Raw genomic sequence first — 23942 nt, 5'->3', positions numbered from 1 at the left:
TGTATTGAATTGTTTAAGTCTTAAAATGAAATTTTTACAATAAAAGCTACCAAGGAGCCATTAAAAAGTCACCAAGCAGCCATTACAACCCAACATCTATCATGTCCACCTCGGGTCACCAGAAACAGATCTATTACCCTTTTGCATGACATTTTTTGTGTGGTTATTTGCATTAAAAAAATCAATAACATTATTTGCTTTTCAAGCAAGGCAAAGGCAAAAAAAACGAGCAGCAAGGATATTTTTTCTTCCAACCTGTAATGCAGGCATGACTAAGAGTAATTGAGGTTTTACAATAAATGCCTCAGTGCTTCTTGGAAGAGCAAAGGGTTCTGGAAAATTTACCATCTACATACACACATTTAATTTCATTAGCTTTGGAAAGCATGGCAAGGAAATATTTGCATCGTTGGCTAAGCATATAAAACAGGGGGTATTGAGGGGGAGGGAAGGGTTAGGTGGGGTTGAACCCCGCCGCATTTTGGAATAAATTCTGGATTTTTTAAGGGATTTTCCTGAAAAAATCCCAAAATATCCCTAAAATGAGTCGAACTTACCCCTCACCTCCCAAACCCCATCCCCTCCTAACTCCTAGCTACACCCCTGACACAACATGCAAAGAAAAAAAAATTCAAATTTTTATGTATTTTTTAAAGGAAATCTCTTTATTGCCAGTTTCTACATACTTTGAACTTTTTAATGCAAAAGTCAAATATTTTAGATGGTAACGTACATAAAGTGTATTTACCTTCCGCCTTTCCTTTTTACTGACTTTATCGTTCCGGTAGCTCGAATGTGTACTTTTGTAGTGGATGAAGACTGATGTAAAATTACTAGAATTATGTTCGTATGTAGAATAGATGTTGGTTTATGAGAATATTTTTAAAAGTAATAAAGATGATGTCATGTTGAACAGCACAGGAATGTGAATGGATGTTTGGGATGCTCTTGCTTGTTGGACTTACTTGATGGAATTGTTTGCATCTTTGAAACTGATTTTGAGATTGTAAAATGATCTTGTGGGTGACCGAAGCATTCTTGAAATGGAATTTGTTGATATAGGCAGTATTGGAAGTTGGCAGAAGCAAGCCAGCTTCAAGTGACAACTGGAAGAGGACATAAAATGAGTTTCCTATTGTTGGATTGTAAGCCATTGCATCCTTAGCCTGATTGTGAGGCTGCTACTCATTAGAAGAGGTACTTTGGACAGGCTTTTACTGTAGCCTTTGTTGTCCTTATGCAGGCACAATTCTCGGTCGCCAACGATATCATGGAACAGCACGAGATGCTTCATTTGATCAAGTCCTAAGTCTTTTCTTTATTAAATTTCAATCCCTACAGCAAATATCCATGACTTTAAATGAGAAAATACATATCCATCAATCTTCCATCTCTATGACTTGCTGACTCAATTTACATCAACTTCTTTCACAGTTCACTGAATTTCAAAGAAATAATAAAGTAAAAAAAAATACAATATTAGAAGTATGAAGAACCAATTAAATGAAGTTAATCAAGTAGAAAATATTAGTATTTACAAATATCCTTACTCGTTTTATTTAAGCAATTGAAAGATAATTGGCAATTGGTTCCAATGAAATAAATTTTGTATACGCTTCAGTTGAACACGAAGTTTTATTATCAGAAGTAAGGAGTTGGGGACTTTTTGTAGATGATTTAATTATTTTATTGGAATTATTGTTGGAGTTCGTCAAGCTAGTCGGGTTTGGATGCTTGGCTTACTTAACATGGACAGCACAATACGGCAAACTACAAGCAAGTTGTCCTAAAATTGTGTCGAAATCCACCGTCGCGCTATCTTCGGGAATTTGTATCTTACCGTGAATACGGCGACGTAGTTTTTGTGCTAACAAACATAGTGGGCTGTTTGATTTATTGGCCATTATTTAATGCTTTGTAAAATTGTCCTGCGCTTAACTGGTAGTATAGTAAGCACCGAATTGACGGTTAATTGGAGAAAACATTTTGACACTATGCGCTAAGTAAATTGCCGTACCTGCGTGATGACAAGGTTTGAATATGTGCCAATACCTGGAAAGTAAACTGTCAAGTTGGAACATGCATCTGACATGGGCTGATTTAAAAAGTCATTTTGAGATCATAAAGCTACATGATCTGTAGCTCCATAGGATTTATAGCATAAACATCCGGAAATAAGAAGTAGGAGTAGGAATTAGAGTTGACAATTCATCAATACACGTCATTTATGCACAAACCTCATAATTAATTAGCTGAAAAATCATAAAAAAAGGCACAAAAAGGACCAAAAAAAGAGATTTTTAATTTCTGTAAATTCACACTTTTTTTATTTCATTCACTTTTTTTTTGTTTTTATCTCGGATGAATATCCATCGGATAATAATACCCAGCAAACTTATTAGATATTTTTATAAGTAGGGTAAAAAGGTTCACACTTATGGGGAATTTTTTTTTGTCCATTTAAAACACTTACGGATAATTTTTTTTAGCTAACTTTTAAGCTTTACAAAAAAATTTTATGTTTTTTTCACTTCCCACGTACCCAAACAGTTCAACCCCATCTGATATCTCGTTCCTTTATTTATTTAACATTTTTTTTTATTATTTTTTTTGATTTTCAGTTCTCGTCTAGTAGCAAAAAATTTAATTCAATTTAATAATTCTTCTTGCCCGAGTGACACATGTGAAGAAGGCTACGTCATGGAGCCTTGAAGGATCTCTTAATCCTCCTTAATTAACATCAAATGGTAGTCGTTTCCGAATGCAGCGTAAAAGCGGTAATGGTCAAGTTGGTTAGGAAGTTGTTCCGCTTGACTGACAAAATAGGCTATAAAGAACCAAATGGAAGCCGTCTAATTTTGGTAGCCACTTGGATAGGCTTCCAAATGGTGATATATGGCCTATTTTGACAGCCATTTGACTGCCAAATGAAGTCAACTTTCATTTGGTGATAAAAAGAATTTTAAACACAGCCTTAAAAGCTACGTGCCAGACTCATCTTCATTTGTGTCTCTCGGGTTCGTCACCATCACGAAATAATACATTTCTATACGTAAGTAACTTCTCGTTTTTTTATAAGAAGAACAATTTTATTTGTTTATTAATTTCTCAATAAGGTTTTCAAATTTGCTTTTTAAATTCGATCTTTTTTTCATCTTTTTTATATTTTTGAAATTAAAATTTTAAATAAGATCCAAAAAGTTAAGATTTCATGAAAAATTTGATTTATTTACGAATTGCATTATATGAACTGGATTATATCAGATCTTGTTTAATGTTCATTACGTCATACTAAATTTTGTAATATAATGTGTTAATAAAATGAATACATTAGAGCAGTGATGGGCCAACTGTGTGTTGCGACACATAATAGAATCTTTGAATTGTCATGAACTATATACCGTGTAAGGTATCGATCGACTGCACACGGCAAACGGTTCATGACATTCCAAAAAGTTGTCGCGACACACAGGTTGTTCACCACTGATCTAGATAATTAAAGCAATTTTTAAGTTAAGATCTTACATAATTTCAGAGTGTGGCCGTCTCAAATTCGAGTGTTTCGACATTAGATTGTCCGAAAAATTCGAACATTTCGAACTCATTTTTTTTTAAATAAAAATTTACGTTACGAAAAAAAGTAAAAGTAACGGATAAAAAAAATTTGAACTTTAACGACTCTTTAAAATTAGAAAAAATTTAACGGACAAAATAATAATTTGAATTTTAACAACAATTTTTTTTTTTTAAAAATATCAATGGTCATTTTTGAGATAGCCATACTCTGCATAATATTTTCAAATTAGTTCGTAATAATAACGAAATTTTCCAATTAATATTGAAATTTATTATAAATTAAATTAAATAATTTTATTAACAATTTAAAGCCAATAATTCGTGATGATTAGGAATGATTCTAAACTGGATTTTCTTCTCATTAGATCCGGAAATTGGTAATATCGAGGTGGCACCTAACCTCTAAAGTTAATATATTATAAGTTTTTGTATACTTTAGGATCAAGATCTGCTAGTTACTGAGTTTACAGTCTGACATTTTCTCAAATAATTTCGAAAATCCAATTCTACTAGATTTAATATAAACTAATATCAAGCAACAATTTTAAGAATGTAACTATTTAGTATTGAGAATTTCATATCCAGGATTTAATCAGCAAATCAATTTTAATCAAAAAATTATCGATTCATTTGAATTTGAGATTCACATGATTGACTGCTTGTATGATCCAATCGATCATTACTTTATAAGCTGTTGAAGATTCTTTAAAATGTACAGAACCAAAATATAGTAATAAGCCAACAAAAGTAATTAACAACGCAAATATTTTATTATCTTACCAAATAAAGTGGCATTTTTGAGGTTATTATTTGCTTAACCGAGTGACACAAGTGAAGAAGGCTCCGCAAAAGATTTTTAAGGATCTATTAAACCTATTTTATCCATACTAAATGAATGCAACGTGAATACCACTAAATGGATGCCACATGGTTATCACATTGATGTCATTTGAATGTCACGTAGTTGCCACATGGATACCACCTGGTTGTCACATGGATGACACGTGAAAGCCACATGGCTCCCATATGGATAGCACATGGATGCTACATGTAGTGGGACTTCATTTAGTGTTAGTAAATGTGGTTTAGTGGAGCCTCCTCAATTTGTATCACTCAAGTTATGTCTTTTATGTCAAACCCGAGCAGAACATAATGGTAATGACGTATGGCAACTCAATTGTAAGTAAGGACTCTTAAACTGCCATCAACAACTTCTTCATTTTCATACTCCTATGTCTCGGTTTGATCCTAAATAGCACAAATCGGTTAAATATTGATCTTAGTTTTAAAGTGTTCTGAATATCAGGATTGCTTCCGTGATTCCAGAGCTCAGAGTCGACTCAAATTTTATATGGAGTCGTGTCAACTATTCCATATAAAATCTCAATCGACTTCGAACTCTCCACAATTCCATACAATTCAATCCCGGGCTTGAAATCCCTACTTTTGTATGACTCACGGCATGGTTGCCATACGATGGCCATTACCATAATGTACAGCTCAGGATAAAAAATTCCATCTCGCAATATTTTATTTATTTATTAAACAATAATTATCATTCAAATTGAGGTTTATTTAAAAAATTTATTTTGGACTGATCTGTTCACTTATTACGTAACGCTCTGAAGTGGGACTTGTAAGGGGGGAGCGTAAAGGGGTGAGCAGGGGGCGTTGAAAGGGTGAAAGGGGCAAGAAGGTGGTGAAGGGATGATAGGCGGGGATGAAGTGGTGAGTTGTAAGAATTGAGATTCTGTCACGCCTTCTTTCATGAAGACGGAGAAGGAGGGCGGAGAAAGTTGAGGACGGTAGAAGTTGATCATCGTAAAACTCGATTTTACACGTTCCGGAATAAATGAACGGACCCCACTCAAAAAAAGTATATATTAATATCTTATTTACGAGAGGCCTCAATAACAACATCTTGGAGATTATTTAGTTACGTCTAGAATTATTCAAGTTATTCATTAGTCTAACATTCATCATCATCATCATCATCTTATAGCAAATATAATAATTTATTATAATAATTTAAAAAGGAGTAGGCATTTGATGATTATTGAGTTTTTTTTTCTTCTTTATCTTCCTTTTCCGTCAAAAAAATTCATCTACTTACACGTATATTAAGAACCACCACAATTATTGATATTGTTGCTTCAACTTTGCTTATATAAAAAAAAATTCCTCAATTCCTTCTTGTTTTAATTCCATTTTTTTTATCTTCGATATTCTCATTCTTAGTGCCAAAAAATTCCTCGTTTATATCTTCAATCATATCAATCAATGTCTCCTCATTATCACAGTTTTTAAAAAAACACATTTTAACAATTATTTTTATTATTTTTTTTTTTTTTGCTCAAGGTGCTTTGCAAATAATTTAATTGCATCCAATATAACTTGAAATATTTTTGAGTGCAGCTAATTGATTTTATTATGCTTGTTAAATTCAGTTTGAGTTTTACAAAAATGAACTGTCGAGGTTGGATTAATCGTGATTGCATCTTTGCAGAATTCGAAGTCGAGACGAATCGAGTCGTATCGAGTCGAGCCGAACTAAATTTAGTCGAACCGAGTCGATTCTAGCCGAGCCGAACCTAGCCGAATCGAGTCTAACCGAATTGAGTTGAGTCGAACTGAATCGAGTCGAGCTGAATTGAGTCGAGTTGAACCGAATCGACTCGAGTCGAGCCGAACCTACCGAATCGGGCTGAGTCGAGTCGAGCCGAGCGGAACCTACCGAATCGGGCTGAGTCGAGTCGAGCCAAGTCGAACCTAGCCGAATCGAACTGAGTCGAACCGAGTCGAGCTGAGTCAAGACGAGTTTTTCATTCAAAATCTAAGTCGACTTTGATCTTTGCATCAAAGTAAACTTTGAAAATTTTCAAAAATTAATTTCTTTTCAAACCTGTTCGATGTCATCAATTCGACGTATCTCTGACTTTATAGCCGGATTCTACCGATTCCAACTCTACTTTAAAGCCAAGTCTGCTGGGCGAAACTCTTTTTCGACCTAATTGAAGGTTATTCAATTTAATCTCTTGGTTATTTCTAATTTCAGTAAAGATTTACAACTATTCTGAAGACATTCTCATTTTGCAGCTCAATTTTCAGCTCAACCCATAAATCCGCAATCAACAAATCTTCAGCCTCTCTTCCTACAACTGCTGACAATCAATAATATCTCCAAGTTATAAAGGACACTCATCATATTGTATATAATATCTATATTCAAATAGTATAATGCTGCTTCATCTCATTAATCAGCAATGGGTGAGTTTCTGCTTTTAAACATTTTGCATATATGATTTTTTAAAAAAATGGATTTACTCTGCTTCTCCGAATGACTTTTGCTATATAAAATGTTTATCTGCATCTACATCTACTGCATTATACATAATTTAACAAAAAAACAAAAAAAAAAGACTTTATTTTTATCTATGTGGCAATCTTTGGAGGATTAGCATTAATTTATCCCGCAAAAACATCGACAAAGCACTTTTGTCTCAGTGATTCTGTCAGCTTGTAGTCTTATCATCCTGTAGAAAAATCTGTGAATGATAAAAAATGAAAAGCTATTAAGATTTAAAGTTTAAATTGGAATTTTGAAACTTTCTGTCGTTTTTGTGGCTTTTTTATGGACAAATTTGTCTTACTGATCATTTTTCTTCTGGCAAAAAATAAAAAAGTTTTGAATCAAAAAGTTTGAATTGAAATTTAATTGAGTCTTAGACGCAGACTTTCTCAATTATTCAAGATATTGGGACTTTGCTCCTTTGGTGCTGGGGTCGTTCATTGTTATAGGATTTGCTAAAAGCAGAATCAAAAGAAGGAAGCAAAATTGTCTTGATAGCTCACTTGCCAAGAAGTAGATCACGAAAGTTGATATTGAATTTGAAATTCTAGGTTCGAGTCCCATCATCATCAGCTTAAATGACTTCTCGCAAGTTTAGATACAATGACTTCTTAAGTGTAGCAGTTTAATGACGGGAACTAGGAACTTAGACAATATTGCGTGTTAGAACGGATCATAGGTGATGTAATTAGAATGAGAATAGAAAAGAGCCGTAAATGTCACTTTTGATCAATTCAATCAGCAGTCTCAATATCCATCTCCATATATTTCAACATCAAACATCATTTATGCACATCCCCAAACACATCTCAAGGTAAATAAATGTCTGCAACATTGTTTCAAATTATTATGTCGGGGAAGAAGATGCCATAGATTGTTATGTCTCAGAGTGCAATTTGCATAATAATAGGTCCCCGTCTACAAGATTAAAGTTCATTTCAATGAAGAATGTACACAGAATGGGAGATGAGAAACTTTAAATTTCTTTTGCCTTAAAGTCAATTAAGAATTTTATTGTCTGATGGATTTCTTTAGAATTGAGGTTGTTTTCATTTTGACAATATGCAGCTGCATAAACAAGAGTGTTTGTTTATATGGCAAAAGAGAGTTTTTTGAGCAATGCGGAGAAAGAAATTAAATGTAAACAATAATAAAGAGTTATGATTTACAATTTTTGAGGCTGTTTGATTGTTCAGTTGATATGGGTACTCGATAAAGAGACAAGAGGTTTCTAAGCTCAGTCACTTGCTAACGTTGAGCGACAAAAATGAACAAGGTTCGGTCTCAGAGCTATAAAGGCTCCGCTAAGCCTCTTATTAATGTAAAATGGATGCTGTCTTCGTTAGGCGACCGTATGGCTGCCAAAATAGGGGAATAACCATGTCTGGATCAGATAAAACAGGATTTAGACCAATTTAAATTAAGGATATGAAGCCATAATCTATTGAACTCAATTATTCAGGTTCAAAATGAGATTAAAACCCAGTCTACATGCTTAAATACCAATAGTTCTCCAAATTGGTCCGAATTCTGTCTATGACTACTTAATAGACAAGAAACCTGACCTCAATGTACTCAATTTTAAGAGTATGCCCAAATAAACTAGCAAAGCTACTCACAACTATCCTAAACAGGCAAAGATACCATTTCAGATACCTTAGTACCCGAATAGCACAGCGTTGCCGTCACGTCGACGCTACGTCGAAAAAGTGCGGCTCGCCGCACTGCGAATCGACAGAAAATACCGTGACGGCGCCGTCACGGCGACACAAAACCGTGCATTTGACGTGGCGGCGCCGTGACGTCTTTCCAGGGGCGGATTTCGTACCGATTTGGTCGCCGCCACGTCGACGCAGAAAACCACGCAAGGCGGTCCTGGCGTCGCCGCCACGGCGAAAAATTTGTATGGGAGCGCGGCCCCGCGAAAAAAACGGCGGCGCCCTGGAGACTACTTTACGTCGGTTTGAATTTTGAAATTATTATAGCATAAATTTATTAATTAACGACACTGAAAAAAATGAACAATAAAAGCATAAACAATAATCATTTTTACAAAATTCTATTTATTAAAGAATGGATTTATTAGATCTTTATTACAAATTAAATTTATAATTAAACATTTTTAAAATTTTGCTATCAGTTACCTACATTGAAGATAAATAATTAGTGAAAAAAATTTTATAATCATATTTATATAAGACATTTTCATATTATATAAGTGAAAAAGCAAAATGGCTTAAATTTAATTAAATTTTTTTTTTTTGGGAATGTTTTTTTTTTATACTTACGTTTTTTATCGTTTTTTTAATAATTAACTCCTTAATTACACTTACTTTTACTAAATATTATAAGTTGGCTTCTAATTTCTTAAATTTGATCTTTTTTTCTTCACTTTACCACTCAATTCTGCACTAATTCATAATATTTTATTTTTTCACTTATTTACTTCAAAGATTTTTATACTAATGAGTTTCGCCGTACAAAACGCCGCTAAATTGACGCGAAATAAAATTGTACGTCGAATCACAATTTTCTTCATTTATAACCGCTGCGTCGACGCCAAGGTGAATTTTGCGTCGACGCCAAGGTGAATTTGCGTCGCCGCCAAGGTGAATTTTGCGTCGCCACCAAGGTGAATTTTGCGTTGCCGCTGCGTCGACGCCAAGGTGAATTTTGCGTCGCCGCCGCGTCGACGTAATGTCGTGCCGCGAACACCGGTTGCACGACCGACTTGCGTCTTTTTTTGCCGCCTTGTGCTATTCGGGGTAGCCTTTCTGTACTATAAAAGCATGCTCCCTGCCTGTTAAAGTATAATCATTGCCGTGAACATCTTCTAAGTATGTCCTGCACTGTCAATCTCCCTTAAACATTGTCTAAATCTAGTTCCATTTTTCGCATAGTAAAAAAAGCTTATAAATAGCTTCACTATTTACAAATCTCTAGTAAATCCAGCTCATCATGAAGCTTATGTGGATCTTATCAGCTCAAGCATCAAAAAATATTCACAGTTTTACTTCAAAAAGTTTCAGTATGGTTGAAAAACTTTTACACCATTCGATAAACAACCGTCTGTGCTTTTTTTTATATTTCTAAAGCTTATAGCAATGCTGCATCACTCATTCTGTCAATAGACAATTTTTTTATATCAGGTAGATAAATCTACTTGAACATACTGTACAAATATTGACTTCATCAAAGTATCTTAAGGGTGTATTTCATGACAATATTTATACGATTTTACGGTAATCAGAGAAAGTTGCTGCTGTGCAGTCGGAATATGTAGTATGAGGGACATAAAATGTGTCATGTGAGTGTCATGTGATAGTGACTATCAAAAATATTTTCTCGGATTTTTAAGGGTTGGAAGTTGGTTCATGTCAAGACATTGAAATTGGACTAAGATAAAGCTACAATATTGCAAATCAGGCACCTGTGACAGACAAAAACCGTACAAATTCTTGATAATTTATATGGTTTTGAAAACTAAGTTTCTTACAAAACCTTACAAATCATCAAGAATTTGTACGGTTTTTGCCAGTCACAGATGCCTGGCTTTTGTATGGTTTTAAAACCAGATTGTTTTCAAAACCATACAAATTATCAAGAATTTGTATGGTTTTTGCCTGTCACAGCTGCCTCTTGTGCAATTCTGGTAAGCCATTCCAATTCAAAAAAATTAAGTTCCACTTCCAATAATTTAAATTAAATTTTCTTATATACTCACTTCACTCAAAATCACCCAATTCTCACTTTCACTATGAACATGCAGTCTCAATTCTCTTAACTTTCCCATTCGACTATCAACATTTCCTTCCGCTATGCCGAATGCATTAAAGCCTCCAATAATTAAATATCCATCAGTTGTTGTATTGTACTGTTGCCATACAATTGACTCTTCACTTAACTGATCGGGTAGAACCTCAACGGTTGTATTATAGAATCTATCTGACGGATGTTCATGGTTTCCGCTTCGGAATAGGTATCTAATGTAAATAAAGTAAAGAAATATGAAAAAGGTTATGGATGTGAGCATTAAAATTAGCCCGAGAGGAATGGTGAGGTGAAGTTGTTTGTTTTGGCGTCAAAATGGACAAGGCGAAGCGCCTTGGGTGGCTCTATGTTCTTTTGAAGCCTTTTGACGAACTTTTGGTGTTTTGGTCACTATGTTGCGCCACTCGGGAATATTATCAAGAGACATAATCAGGAATGATGGTAGAAAGTGATAGTCAAATTGTTAGGTCCCCTGGGGATGGGTCAGGGTTAAGTTAGGTCGAGTATCCTAGGTAAGCCATGCCTACCCGCTTAGGATAGAGTAGATTATCCCGGTTAGGATAGAGTTGCGTATCCCGGATAGCGTATCCCGGGTAATATAAGAACCCGGTCATTTCATGCTTTTTTAGCAAACTTAATTCAACTATCATCAATTTGTAGATGTTAACAGCAGATAGCAATCAGCAAGTTTTTGTCACTTGCTGTCACTAGCTTGTCAACATTCGTGTAAGACACATGACGTAGAAATGTCCGAAAATCCGGTCCCAGACTGACTTGGCACTTACTTGAAGCCGGATTTCTTCGAATCTGGCCTAGGATCATAGTCGCATTGACCTAAAGCTGGATTTTCACCAATTCCTGTGTCACATGCCTTCCGGAATTAGCTAAAGATTTCACACATCCACCATTCCTAATTACATCTCCAAAATCATCTCAACTTACTTTTTAATGACTGTTGGTTGATTAAATATAAATTCTAAATAATCGCCAGATTGAGGCAACAATCCCCAAAAGAATGACTCTCCAGTATAAGCTTTATTTAACGTATATGATTTGTAAGGCATTATTTGTGTTCGTACTTGTGCAGCTGGATTATTTTTATGTGGATAGAATGCTGGAATTTTACCAAATTGTCGATCCTTAAGCTTTTGAACTTTGCCCTTTAACGACGACGTCATACCAATGTGCTGAAATAGCGATGGCTTGTAATGAATCCAAAGCTTTGCTTTTTCGGTCTTACAATGTTTCTACGTGAATGAAGCGACCGTACGTAATAAGATTTAATGGAAAGAAAAAGACACAAAGTTAGTGAAAAAATGGAAGTGAAAAGCTTGTCAAGTCTTACCATATCCTTATCCCAATTACAAACTTTTGTCGAAATTAAATGATCCAGTAGCCAATCCACAGGTTTATCGTTATAGAACATCTGGAAAAATGTTATGAGATATGGCAATTCTGCTGATTTGAACATTTTGCCTGTAAAGATAAGAAAGGAACAATAAAAAAGATTATTACAGTCATAATAAATTAAAGTCAAGCGGACATGGAAAAGCAAAGTGTGTAAAAAAAGGACATGCCATGTTAATCATGTTGATGTAGGTTGCAATTACATGAAAATTAAAAACTTTTTTTTTATATGATGAATGGCTACCAGGCCATTTAGGACTTGAGTACTCTTACTGTGTGACGATTTATAGGAATAAAAAAAAAGGACATGAATTGTCGCGTGACATTTTAAAATATTATTTAAGTTGGCATTATCATGACTTTATAATTGACGTGCTATGAAAGATATGATGTGAAAAATGTCGGAATGATAAATTAATTTGTTGTTGGATGTTTAAATGGAAAAATTTTTATTTTTTTTAAAGCGGAATTTTAAAGTGTTGAAATCGCTCTTGCTAGGATAGGTCGCAAGTCTGTAAATGTACTAGGTCAACTAGTATTGAACAAACTTCAATTTGAATTTTAGTCAAACTTGAATTTTGGTTAGTTTACTGCACTTGATAAAGGCAGAATTAAATCTGAAAGCATTTGGTATTGCAAAATAACAAGCGGAAGCCAGCGATAAACCTGTTTCAAACATCAACTGAAGGAGGTCATGGATTCCAATTGATTGAATCTGAATAGCCTAAATCGGTTAATTGATTAATAATACGGTCAAAGGTCGGCGTGATTCTGATTTGGTACCAGATTCGTTTAATATCCGGCAATATGATAGAGCCAACCTGACCTTGTGTTGGATTTTGAATCAATTAACCGAATTGTGCATGAATTGGATGTTTTGAAAAGGACGCTAGAGTTCTCAATATCCCGAACTGGCAGAAGGTTCCAAAGGATATTTTCCTCAGTCATTCCCTACGCACGGCAATGGGTCCTCGTGCTCACCAGCCAGGAAAAAAAATGAAACACCCGACTTGTGCTTTTTGGGATACTTAATTCTGGTAATTGGCAAGTGGTAGCTCTCTAAATATGGTAACTCCGAGAAGCACAACGGAAAAGTAAGATATTCGGTCCCAGGTCGTCGTAAGCATGATCTGCGATTGGATTTCAATTTAGTCTGGAGAATTCTTCGTCAATGCTATCCAAGTATTGATCTGCATGGCTAACAAAGTTCTCAAATGCAGAATATGCTGACAAGCGTGCCCATCTAGTATATTTACGGTAAGCTATCAGGAGCATATTCTTTGCCTACTAAAGTGTGCGACCAATACTGTACTGATCTCATCAATTTGATAGCAGTTCTGAGAGCCTAAACCCCCGAAAAATTGCATCTAAAAGTCATTAAAGCCCATTTCTGATACACACATTACATCGATTTCATTAAAAGCCGCCATCAGAGCAAATATTTTTAAAATAATAAATTCGAATAAATTCAATGTAATGCCAATGGTTTTAATAAAATTTATTCTGATATGGATGTATACAACATCAGTTTTGCATTAATATTAATAACATATTATATGTAATATGAATATTATTTTGAGTTTGTGACTGTTCAGCCTTGGCTGGACTGAATTAATTTAAATGCAATTGATTTATTCTACATTTTAATGAAGGTCTGCTGGGTGAAGTGAATGTTGATGCTGAATATATTCAATTTATGCTTAAATTTCATAATTAAATTGGATTTTCACAAATTTTTTATCTAAATCCCCTGAATCCAACTGGAAAAAAAATCAATAACATCTAAATTAGGCTCAATTCAACATTGTTTCTATTTTTAATGCTTCCAACATTATCATAATCAGATATAAAGGCTCTCATCAGCCTCAAAAACACGAACATTTCTATTCATTTTGCGTAAATTACATTGTTTCCATGGTTTGAATTTTTTGCCATACTTAATGGGTCGATATGGGTCAATAAGAAGAGTATACAGCACAGTTGGAGTCAAACAAAGATAAAAAAAGCAAGAATTTTTTGTTATTGTCCAAAATCATCGATAAAAACAAATGTTTTTTCATTCACATTTCCGATTATTTTGTTAAAATCAAAGACGGAAATGGATGCAAAGGAAAGATGAAAGAAGATACGAAGAATAGACGAAAGTTTTTGAATGGGAACAAATTGACATTGTGATGGAAATTGTGAGAAAGAATTGAATTTATGGCATAGAATGGTTTTGGTGGATTAAAGCGCATTTGGGCTAGATTTGGGGGTTGAAATTTGGGATACGGAAGCCAGCGATAAAACCAGCTTAAGGAACGATCTGAGAAAGGCAGTGGTTCACAAATGATCTGTAAGGCTAACGGAGTAAGTAAGGAAGTTAGTGATTAGAATTTAAAGAACCGCATGGGGTATATTCAGAGGATTTGTGATGCACATTTGAATTGGGCCCATAGACAGAGCCACTGATCAGTGTTGTATCCAGTAAATTTCCAAATAAGGGCAACATCCTTATATCCGATGTCGAACACTCATCTTTAAAAATTCTTCAGTCAACCACATTGTTGTCCAAACCGTGTGCCGCGGCACTAAATTTAACATGAACTGCATGCCGTGTGTGACTTTGGTCATGTCTCACTACCAATTTGTGCCGTTTTACAAAGAATTTTGGAAAACACTAATCTATCCTTAAAAACATTAATTAACCCAACATCCACGAATGTTTAATCCAAGTTTAATCCCATATATCCCATGAGAATCCCCGAATTAAAACAGATTAAATACTTTTTCCAATCTACAGATATATCAAGGCAATGAACACATAAAAAATATGTATGTTGCCTGAGTGATGTAAAAGTTTCATGGACATGTTCCAAAAATATATATCGATAGTCAACCACAGGATTTTAATTTTGGTCCCTGACGTAACATGAGCTTATTAAAAAAATTTATTGAAATTTTTATGCCTCAGAGACATTTCGCGCTAATTAGATTGTGTATTTTGTGCAGCATGAAGGTTTGCTTTTAATAAATTTTTGAAAATGAGGTTTGTTTGCTCTAGTTTTGAGGATGATTGAAAATGTAGTTGGAGTGGAAATGTCATTATAGATTAATGGAGTTGAAGGAGCAACTGGGATAGAATAGTAAGGAGGATATCCCGGGACATAGCTCGGTTGCCAGCGGTGTATTTAGTGACATTTGACCAGCTTTGGAGTCTGACTTCTTCAATTCCACGTATTGATCTTGTATCTGAGTGAAATAAATGAAAATGATATGGAACTAAGTCTATAAGTGCTATAAGTGTTCCTGAGGAGTTTTGACACCCAGCCCATCCACCAGAACACGTCCCTGCGATGCTGTCTCCAAATCCGCTATCAACAGATCCCAAAATGCCTCTCAAATCACAAAATACTATCTGAAGTAGACACAACATATTTCCAAAATCACAATCATTTTCACAAGTTCACAAGTCACTACATCCCAAAACCCAAGCTAAAAATTGAATAAAGAAGAAGAAAATTCTTAATAAGATTTTTTTCACAATTTCCACGAAGGATCCTCAAATTGAATAGCTGCAAAACTTAATTGAACTTCTTATTCACATCACACTTTTCTGTGCACCATTTTTTCATGATAATATAATATTATACATCTTCTCGGAAGCAATCAGTGGATGGCACATAAAAGTGAAAAAAACGAGAAGCAAAACTGACACGTAAAAAATATATCATTCAATATAGTAAGGAACAGAAAAAATAAATTAGAATTTTTTTTCTTCTACTTCCTACAATTTTTTTTCGTGTCTGTCTCACTGGTACTTGAATGCCTTTTATCATTTTCAAGTGCTTTTTCTTGTCCTACTCTTATTGCCAATGCTTTATTTTACTCTCGAGAATAAAAAGTCATCACTGTAATATCGAGATAGACGAGAAAGTATTGTCATTGCAGGTGTATACAAGAATTGAGCACGTATTATTCGAGGGATTTGAAGAAGACTCTTGATTTTTTATGTGTAATATATATTTTTTGTCGGTATGGATTATCAATATCAATGAATATCTATAAAAAATGTTTTATGTGCTTGAAATGGCTTGATTTGTTGTTATCATGCTTGCTGAATTTTAATCCTTTGGTTAATAAAGGATGAAATATGAGCTAGGATATGAGCTTAGACATAAACTGAAATGGCTTGATATTAAAGTGAGCTAGGGCATTGAAGCTATCGAGAACTTAAAGGAATCTGGAATTATAAAGGCAAATCTGCCTGTGCAAGTCTTTTGTAGCCGAGAGGTTGGAAATCCGACCGGATATCTGTGTCAATATTATGTGAGCACGTGGGTTCGATTCCCACTAGAGACAGATTTCTTAATCATTATAATAGAGTGTTTATCGGCATGACAAGGATTCACACAATTCTCAAGACATTACATCTATAAAGCAGAATTCAAAAACATGAGTCGATTGGACGAGTCGATTCGGTTGGACGAAAATTCGACAAACCCTGATTCAATTTCGAGCTTTTTCAGGACTTTGGCTTTTTAAATAGATTTCCTGGATTTTGACCCACACATTAAGTCACAATTTAATTGAATTTATTGCTCCATAGACATCAGATGACCTTGATATGCTTGCAAACCTAAGTAGAACAGAGTGCGACTAGTCGACTACAGAGCACGAAGCCAACTCGAATATTTAATTAGTCAAGTCGACTTTTTCATGCTGATTTGGATCGACTTTGAGATCTGATCAACCGTATGTCTAGATATAAGCTATAAATTCTATATTAAGTTCAACAAATGCTAAATTTACTACCAGGCATAATTCCGACTAATCCACAGCCTGTTCTACTAAAAAAACAGACAATAACCTTGCCCAGATATCATCATTCTGCGTGACATCTCACATTTAAGGTTCAATTTCCATACATACATCAAACAACCATATTACAAGGATTATTGCGCACTGAAGCCCAAAAAAAAAATATTGACTATAAATAGAAGCCACACAATAAACGTTTGTTGTGGCTCTCTTTTTTGATGGCATAATAACATTTTTAATTGCTTCACACTTAATTACTCGACCACATAATTTTACCCAGCACACCCCTAACCTCAATTGTAATAAAAGAATCTCAAATTAGTATCAAATTTACAATAATTATTAGGATTCACATATCATTCTGATGATTAAGACGTCATAGAGTCAAACCCGGGAAGCACATGAAGGAGAATTGACTGAGAATGCGGCTGAAGGTTGACTTGACTGAGACTTGAGGACGGATTTGATAGAATCTGGATTGGCACCAGAGTTACGCTATCCTGTAGTCGGATTTGCTGTTTGACAGTTTTGTCGACCATCCCTACATCATATACCTCCCGGAAAAGCCTTCATACATCCCAAAAACCAAACACTAATGACTTTTGTGTCTTTCTTTTAATTCCAATAGACTTGACATGACTTAAATTACAGAACAATAATAATTGTCTGAATAGAAACAATTTTCATTCTTTTTTTTATCAACAGCAATTTGTATCAATTCACAATGCCTGTAATCCTCTCTATTCATTCATTTGTCCTCAACTGTTAAGCTCTCTTATTCAAGTCATCGAGCCCAACAAAGCACACCTTGCTTAATGAAGTGAAATGACAGTAGTGATAAAAATAGATTAGTAACTTGGGTTTGTGCTAATGAAAAATTCATTTGAAGGAAGAAGGACATAAAAAATTATTATGATCAAGTCTCAAGTGACGAAAAAATTTCGCGTTATTATTCTTTTGAGTCATTGCGCATGAATGGGGGACAATTATTGAATGAATTTCGGTTGAATTAATGGGAAAAGAAGTCCTTATCTAGCAGCACGTGAAGTGTAATTTTTAATATTTTTCAATTGAATTTTAATATTCAACAGAATCAACTTTTTTATGCATGAATTAAAGCTACTGTATAACTTTGTTGAGGGTAAATATGTATTTTGTGGATTGAGTGTACTTTTGGATTTATTATATTAAACATTTTATGTGGTGAAATTGTCTGACTGAATATGTAAATTTAATTTCTGGGGTTATTCAAATGGAGGAGCATTTAATTTGATTTTAGTGGACTTATGATTCGTAGTTGAATCCAGGGGTGATTAGACGGCTCTTTGACAATATGCTACATAGCGTAATCAAAGGATTGGGTCATATCCCCCTATAAACTGTAGGTCTACTGAGTGCAGAGGTCTGACGGTCCCTTGTTCGTTAAACAAATTTTGGCCACTAAAAGCCCTATGACAGCTCTGGATCTCAATTATCACAAGCAATTCCAAAGAATCCTGGATTGAATTTGTAGAAAAGAACTCAATAGTCCTTAATATTCCGAACTGGCAGAACCTCTCGAAGGATAGAGTCGGCTTTAGATATTATCTCCGCAAGGCAATGGGCCCAAGAGCGCTCTAGCCAAAATAGTAAGTAAGCCCAAAAATAGTCCAATTCTTCCCACATTTTCCAACACAATCTCTTCCTTAATTACCCTTAAAAAACCTGATTTTGTTAACATATTCAAATATATGTACAAAAGCACTAATCTCTCCCAAAAAAATACAGTATTCATAAAGTAAACAACACAAGGAACTCCACCTAATAAATTATTAAGCAACAGAAATTCCTCACAAAGAGAAGTTCGTCCACCTCCCACACAAAAAATTGCTCATTTGCATTTACACACCACAAAAATGAGGTCGCCTTTTTTAATTAAACATGAACTTCATTCCGCTTCTTTCGCACATTGTGTGTGATGATAATGAGTAAGAATAAGGAATGGAATGGAATGTAAAAAAAGTAAGCAGAAAAGAAAAGCAAATTAGCACGAAAAGAATCTCTTAGGGTGAAATTTTTCGTTTCCTTTTTTTCGCATTTTTTCAAGACATTCATTAACTTCATTTTGAACAGCAAATAGCTGCATAGGCGTGCGGGACGACATAACTATTTTTTTCCACTAAAGAAAAATGTGTTAAATTTGGCGTAACGACACAAATGACAATATGTGACTCCTTCACTAAGTTTCCAATTCCCTTTCAAAGAAGCATTGTTGTAAGGATAGCACGTAATGATGTCAGAAAAGAAGAAGGAAGAATAGGAAATGAAGAAAATAGAAAAAGAAACAATAGAAGTATAAAAATTGCTGCAGATGACTGTGTGAAAGGAAACTTTACGCTTTAGCACTTTGGTCTTGAAGGAAGAGCTTTTAAAACTCAATTTGTTGGAATTTTCTGGGAATTGATTAGGAGCTGCTTGCTTATATAATTACTTTATGATTAATATAGACTCTGGAATGCAAAAAATTCAATAAGAAAAGTCAGATTATTGATCCAAAACTGGCATCAGATCAATTAATGTATTTGAGCTATTCATGTAAGGATCTGAATTGTTTTCAAAGTAAGTCCCACTCTTTCTTTTATCCCAATGGCTGCCGATGGTTCTTATTTTTCGAAATTGGTTCTTATTCTTCGAAATCGAAATCTCAAAATTGCACTTTTTTCAAATAAAAAATGACAGTTGAAAAATGTTCTTCCCTTTTAAATGCTAATTTATCTCTGAATTTACCTTTCATTTGATATTAACCGATATTAAATATCATATTACGGTGTTTTTAACTATTTTTTGTCTATTCTAAGAGATTTATAGCACATAATATTTTTATTCGCAAATTGTGTTTGTAAACAAATATTTTTGTTTACAAATTTTGCAAAAATGAAAATTTGTGAAAATTTTCTTAATTTGAAGCTTGAAGAAGATTAGAAGCAGTTCTTTAGGTTTATTAAACACTAAGAAAGTGATTAAAATCATGATAATAGATGATAATAGCATGAAAATTGAGATTTTGTCAATAATATATAAATTTACATTTTCGAAGAATTTCGAACGTCATTTGAACAAAAGTGCGGGAAAATCAGAATTTCAAAAAAGATAACGACTCTCGTTCTTATAGGCAGTCATTGGCTTTTATCAATGGTTCCAGAATGGACATTTTTCTCTTCGAATAAATAAAATCTAAGCCAAAATTTGCTGAACTTTGGAGTCCGAACTCAAAAGGAAATGCGTCGATTCTACAATTGCAAGTATTGTGACGTAGCAATGCCCTATCGAACACTGTTTACTATTCAGAATTGAGCCTTAACTCCAAAACTCAACCTAAATCCCAAATAAATGACTATAACCATCAGATTACTTATTGAAAGCCATCCCATATCCCTCAAAATAGATTCATCATTCCACATTTTACTATTCTCACGGGATTTATTTCTCAACAATTCTATGAAAAGGCATTGAATTCTGACAGAGTAATAAAATTTCATAAATATTTCAAATAATCACCATTACATTCCATTCCTTTCTATTTAATCATCAATAGTCAATATGAAAAATCAAATCATGCATTTACGATCCTTTCAATTTCTGTTTTTTGTATTTCATTCAACTTTTTATTTATATTCTCGGATCAATTTCGATTGATTGAATTTACAAAAAAAAGTTAGATTTGAATTCAAGGAATTTAGGTTTAAATCAGGGTTGGCAGGGTTATAAAGAGGAGGAGTCTTTAAAGAGGTCCGGACTCCCAAAGTCGTACCAACTTGTAGGCTCTTAACTTTCTTGAAAAAAGATGGATTATTTAGGTTGTTTCCTGACGATTCAAAGTAAAGGAAGACCATCCTAGTAGGATTGAAAGAAGAAGGCATAGGACACATTTTTAAACGGATTCAGATCCTTCTACGCTTTAAGCCATCCCATCATGAATCACATGCCGTTTAGGAATATGGTTCTGGCTCTTCCCTGAGGTGTGCCGCGCCAAATTACTGTCTATACAACACTGCTGTAACAGATTAATATAACAGCAATCACAATCCAGCCCTTATAAATTGCCCCAAATACAGAAAATTTCTCACTTTGCCTCCCCAACTTGCTCCATCTTTATCCATTTTCACCAATCCACTATGACAATATAAATGTGCCGAAACACAAGCAGCATAAAATATTTAAAAATAGGTAAAAAGACAAACAAAATTCCAGAAATTCTTTTCATCTCATCCATTTTTTGTTCCAGTCATGATTGGTTAGTGCCAACACAAAAAAGGGGAGAAAAACAGAAGAAAATAAAAGTTTTTGGCGCAAGCATCGAAAAAAAAAAAGTTTTCCTCATGCTTGAACGGACTTTTTTTTTTCTCTTTCCTTATATCCAACGTAAAAACATTCCAAATTTCGCCTTGAGCGTCGCAAAGCGAGAAGCATTTTCACGTCAATAAAAATAAACAATTTATCATTGTCATGGTGCATCACAATTTTTAGTTGAGCTTGAAATTTGCTCGAATTTCATATGAAGTCGATTATACGACTCGATTCAAATCAACTTTTCCATCCAAAATCTGAGCCGTATTCGAGCTCTGGCCAATGTTTATAAAAGGATATTTGGAGGTTAACTGACTGAGCCACATTTGATTTGTCCGACCAGCAAAAGTTGGTGAAATTGGAATCCAGTAATGGCCTTTCAACTGTTTATCATGGGAAATGCAGGAATAAGAGGGATACAGAATATAAGTTATTTATGTATGACAGCTTGCAATATATTCAAACAACTTCCAATAGCTCAGTCGTCTTCGAAAATTGTTGAACGTGAGTTCTAATCCCAATCTAAGTCCAACTCGGATGTGAGTTCTAGTCTCACTTATTAACCTGAGAATCGTTGTGAATCTAAAGGTCTGATCAGCTAATGTTTTTATGCCAAGCTTCAGGATAAAGGAAGCAAAGACAGTAATGTGGCGCATCCCCACTACGCAATTCACTTGAACTTCTAACTCACTCTTGTAGAGCTTTTTGTGTCACACGAGTAAGCATAAACTTGTCATATTCACACCAAATTTTCAATTTGGTTTTAAACCTCACAAAAATCCCAAACTGTTCTTATATTCGCAATTCATCAAAAAAGCAACCTTAAATACTCCAATAACATCCACAACTCTGATCTGTACCATTTTTATTATTCCTCTCCTTTATAACAAGAAAAAGCAGTATATTGGCAAATGTAAATAACACTTGCGACTTATTGTATGACGTCTTTTATAAAAATATATAAAAAAAGTTAAGAAAAAGCTGCAAAAAAAGCAGCGATAATTTTAAAGCAAAAAAGAAATTCCGGATTTTTTATTTAATATTACGTTATTGCTGCATGCAAGCAAATAAGTTGTAAACAAGTTTCTCTCATTCAATCGGTTTTTTTTGTGCCGCTTCTCTTTCATAATGCATAATAAAGAAAAATAAAGTCTCTCCATAAAAAGCAAAAGTGTTTGCCTTCTTTTCTTTTCTTTATGCATTATATATATTTTTTTTTTCATTTTAAAGCAAGCACATGTACGTGCAAATCGACGCGCTCTCATTCATACTTATAATCAAATCGGTTATATATTTTATATGATTTTTTACACGCTTTTATTTTTTCATATTTCTTTACGTCATTATTTTGATATTATGTAAGTTTACACATTTGCACGTGTTTGTTGATGCTCCAAACGGGAATGCGATTTGTTTGGGGATTGAGGGCAGACGTTGGGGATCATTGTTGGGGAAGTGGTGCTGGAAGTGTATTGTCAGCTTATGTTGTCCTAATTTAATTAACTTTTTGGTGTAATAACAATAGATCTGAACTAATAATCAATTTTAAAGGAATATCATGAATATATTCTAGAGTATACATGAGATGTCCTTGATTTGTTGTATCCAATCCCTACCCTATCCATTAATTTGTAATATTGTACAAGGAAACCTAGTTAAAGTGAGAATATCATCTTGCAATAATACCAAGATGTGCATTGAACCCACATAGTACAAATCGGTTAATCGATTCCATATCTAGCACCAGGCTGGCTTGACTATGGCATCAGGTCATCAAAGTCAGAGTCAAAGCTACTTTACGATAGATTTTGGATCAATAAACTCGACTTGTGCTTTTCAAAGACTAGCTATAAACATGAAAATTCAGTTCCGAAGCTCCAGAGCTTCCAAGGAATCAAACCCAAATCTTGATTATGAAAGGTCAACATCCCAACCAATGTCACTCGTATAGCCTGCCCTAACAGACATAGAACATTCTTTCAAGAGCTTGCTCGACTTAAATAGCTTACTTTGCTCTTGAAAGGATGCTCTGTGTCTGTTAGGGTTGTCTATTGAATGAAAAATTCCATTCCTTCTAAACTGTGTGACTGTAGCATCTAGTCACTTAGTCAGAATCTCGGTGGTCTTGGGTCAGAGGACTCTGGTCGGTCCTTTTGGATCGACGGACTCGACTCTTGATTTTTGATGAATAGCTAAAAATGTGAATATTACACTTTCATATTTCCTGAGCTTCCTAGAAATCGAGCCCAGCTCGCGAATACAAAAGGACAGCACCCTAACCCCTGAGCTAATCCTCTTGTCTATCCACTAAATGAAAAGCACCATTACTTCCTCTTCAACTGTATTAAAAGTCAACAACCATCCATAATCCACTCCCATCCTATCCCACAGGCACATCAACTCTTCAAACGAAATCGTCGTTGACGTGTTTCAAGAACAGAAAACAACAACAACAACAAACTTCCCTTTTTTGTATGCTCTAAATTTGAATTTCAATATCCAATGGGGATCAAAACTCATTCCACATGATTTTTATTTCTTTGAATTTTCAACTTTTTATCATAAAAATAAACACGAAAAAAAAAGAAACTTCTCCAGCCGATGTTCTCTTTACTTCCTTTTCCTTTATGTGAGAAATGAGAGTAAAAAAAATCCTTGCAAATATTTATGGATCACTTTTTAGCGCATTTTTGAAATTTTTTTCAAAAAGGTA

At 34.3% G+C, this 23942-nt stretch overlaps 1 protein-coding gene across 1 annotated transcript in view; it reads right to left on the bottom strand.

Annotated features, from left to right (window-relative positions):
• Positions 1-3769: 3769 nt before the first annotated feature.
• Mgat4a (alpha-1,3-mannosyl-glycoprotein 4-beta-N-acetylglucosaminyltransferase a) overlaps positions 3770-23942 on the bottom strand; it is a 46365-nt gene continuing 26192 nt past the window's right edge. Inside the window, exons 4-7 of the mRNA XM_070636304.1 lie at positions 12042-12172; positions 11639-11943; positions 10650-10908; positions 3770-7121 (exon numbers count right to left, since the gene is read on the bottom strand). Coding sequence (XP_070492405.1) covers positions 7089-7121; positions 10650-10908; positions 11639-11943; positions 12042-12172 — 728 coding nt within the window. The 3' untranslated portion in view covers positions 3770-7088. The remainder of the gene's footprint in view (positions 7122-10649; positions 10909-11638; positions 11944-12041; positions 12173-23942) is intronic.

The sequence above is a fragment of the Chironomus tepperi genome, unplaced genomic scaffold, assembly GCF_022539635.2.
Source record: "Chironomus tepperi strain 1889 unplaced genomic scaffold, CSIRO-AGI_Ctep_v1 contig_123, whole genome shotgun sequence".
Classification (NCBI taxonomy): domain Eukaryota; kingdom Metazoa; phylum Arthropoda; class Insecta; order Diptera; family Chironomidae; genus Chironomus; species Chironomus tepperi.
Note: the sequence above shows the minus strand (reverse complement) of the source record. Positions and strands in the feature narration are given on the sequence as shown.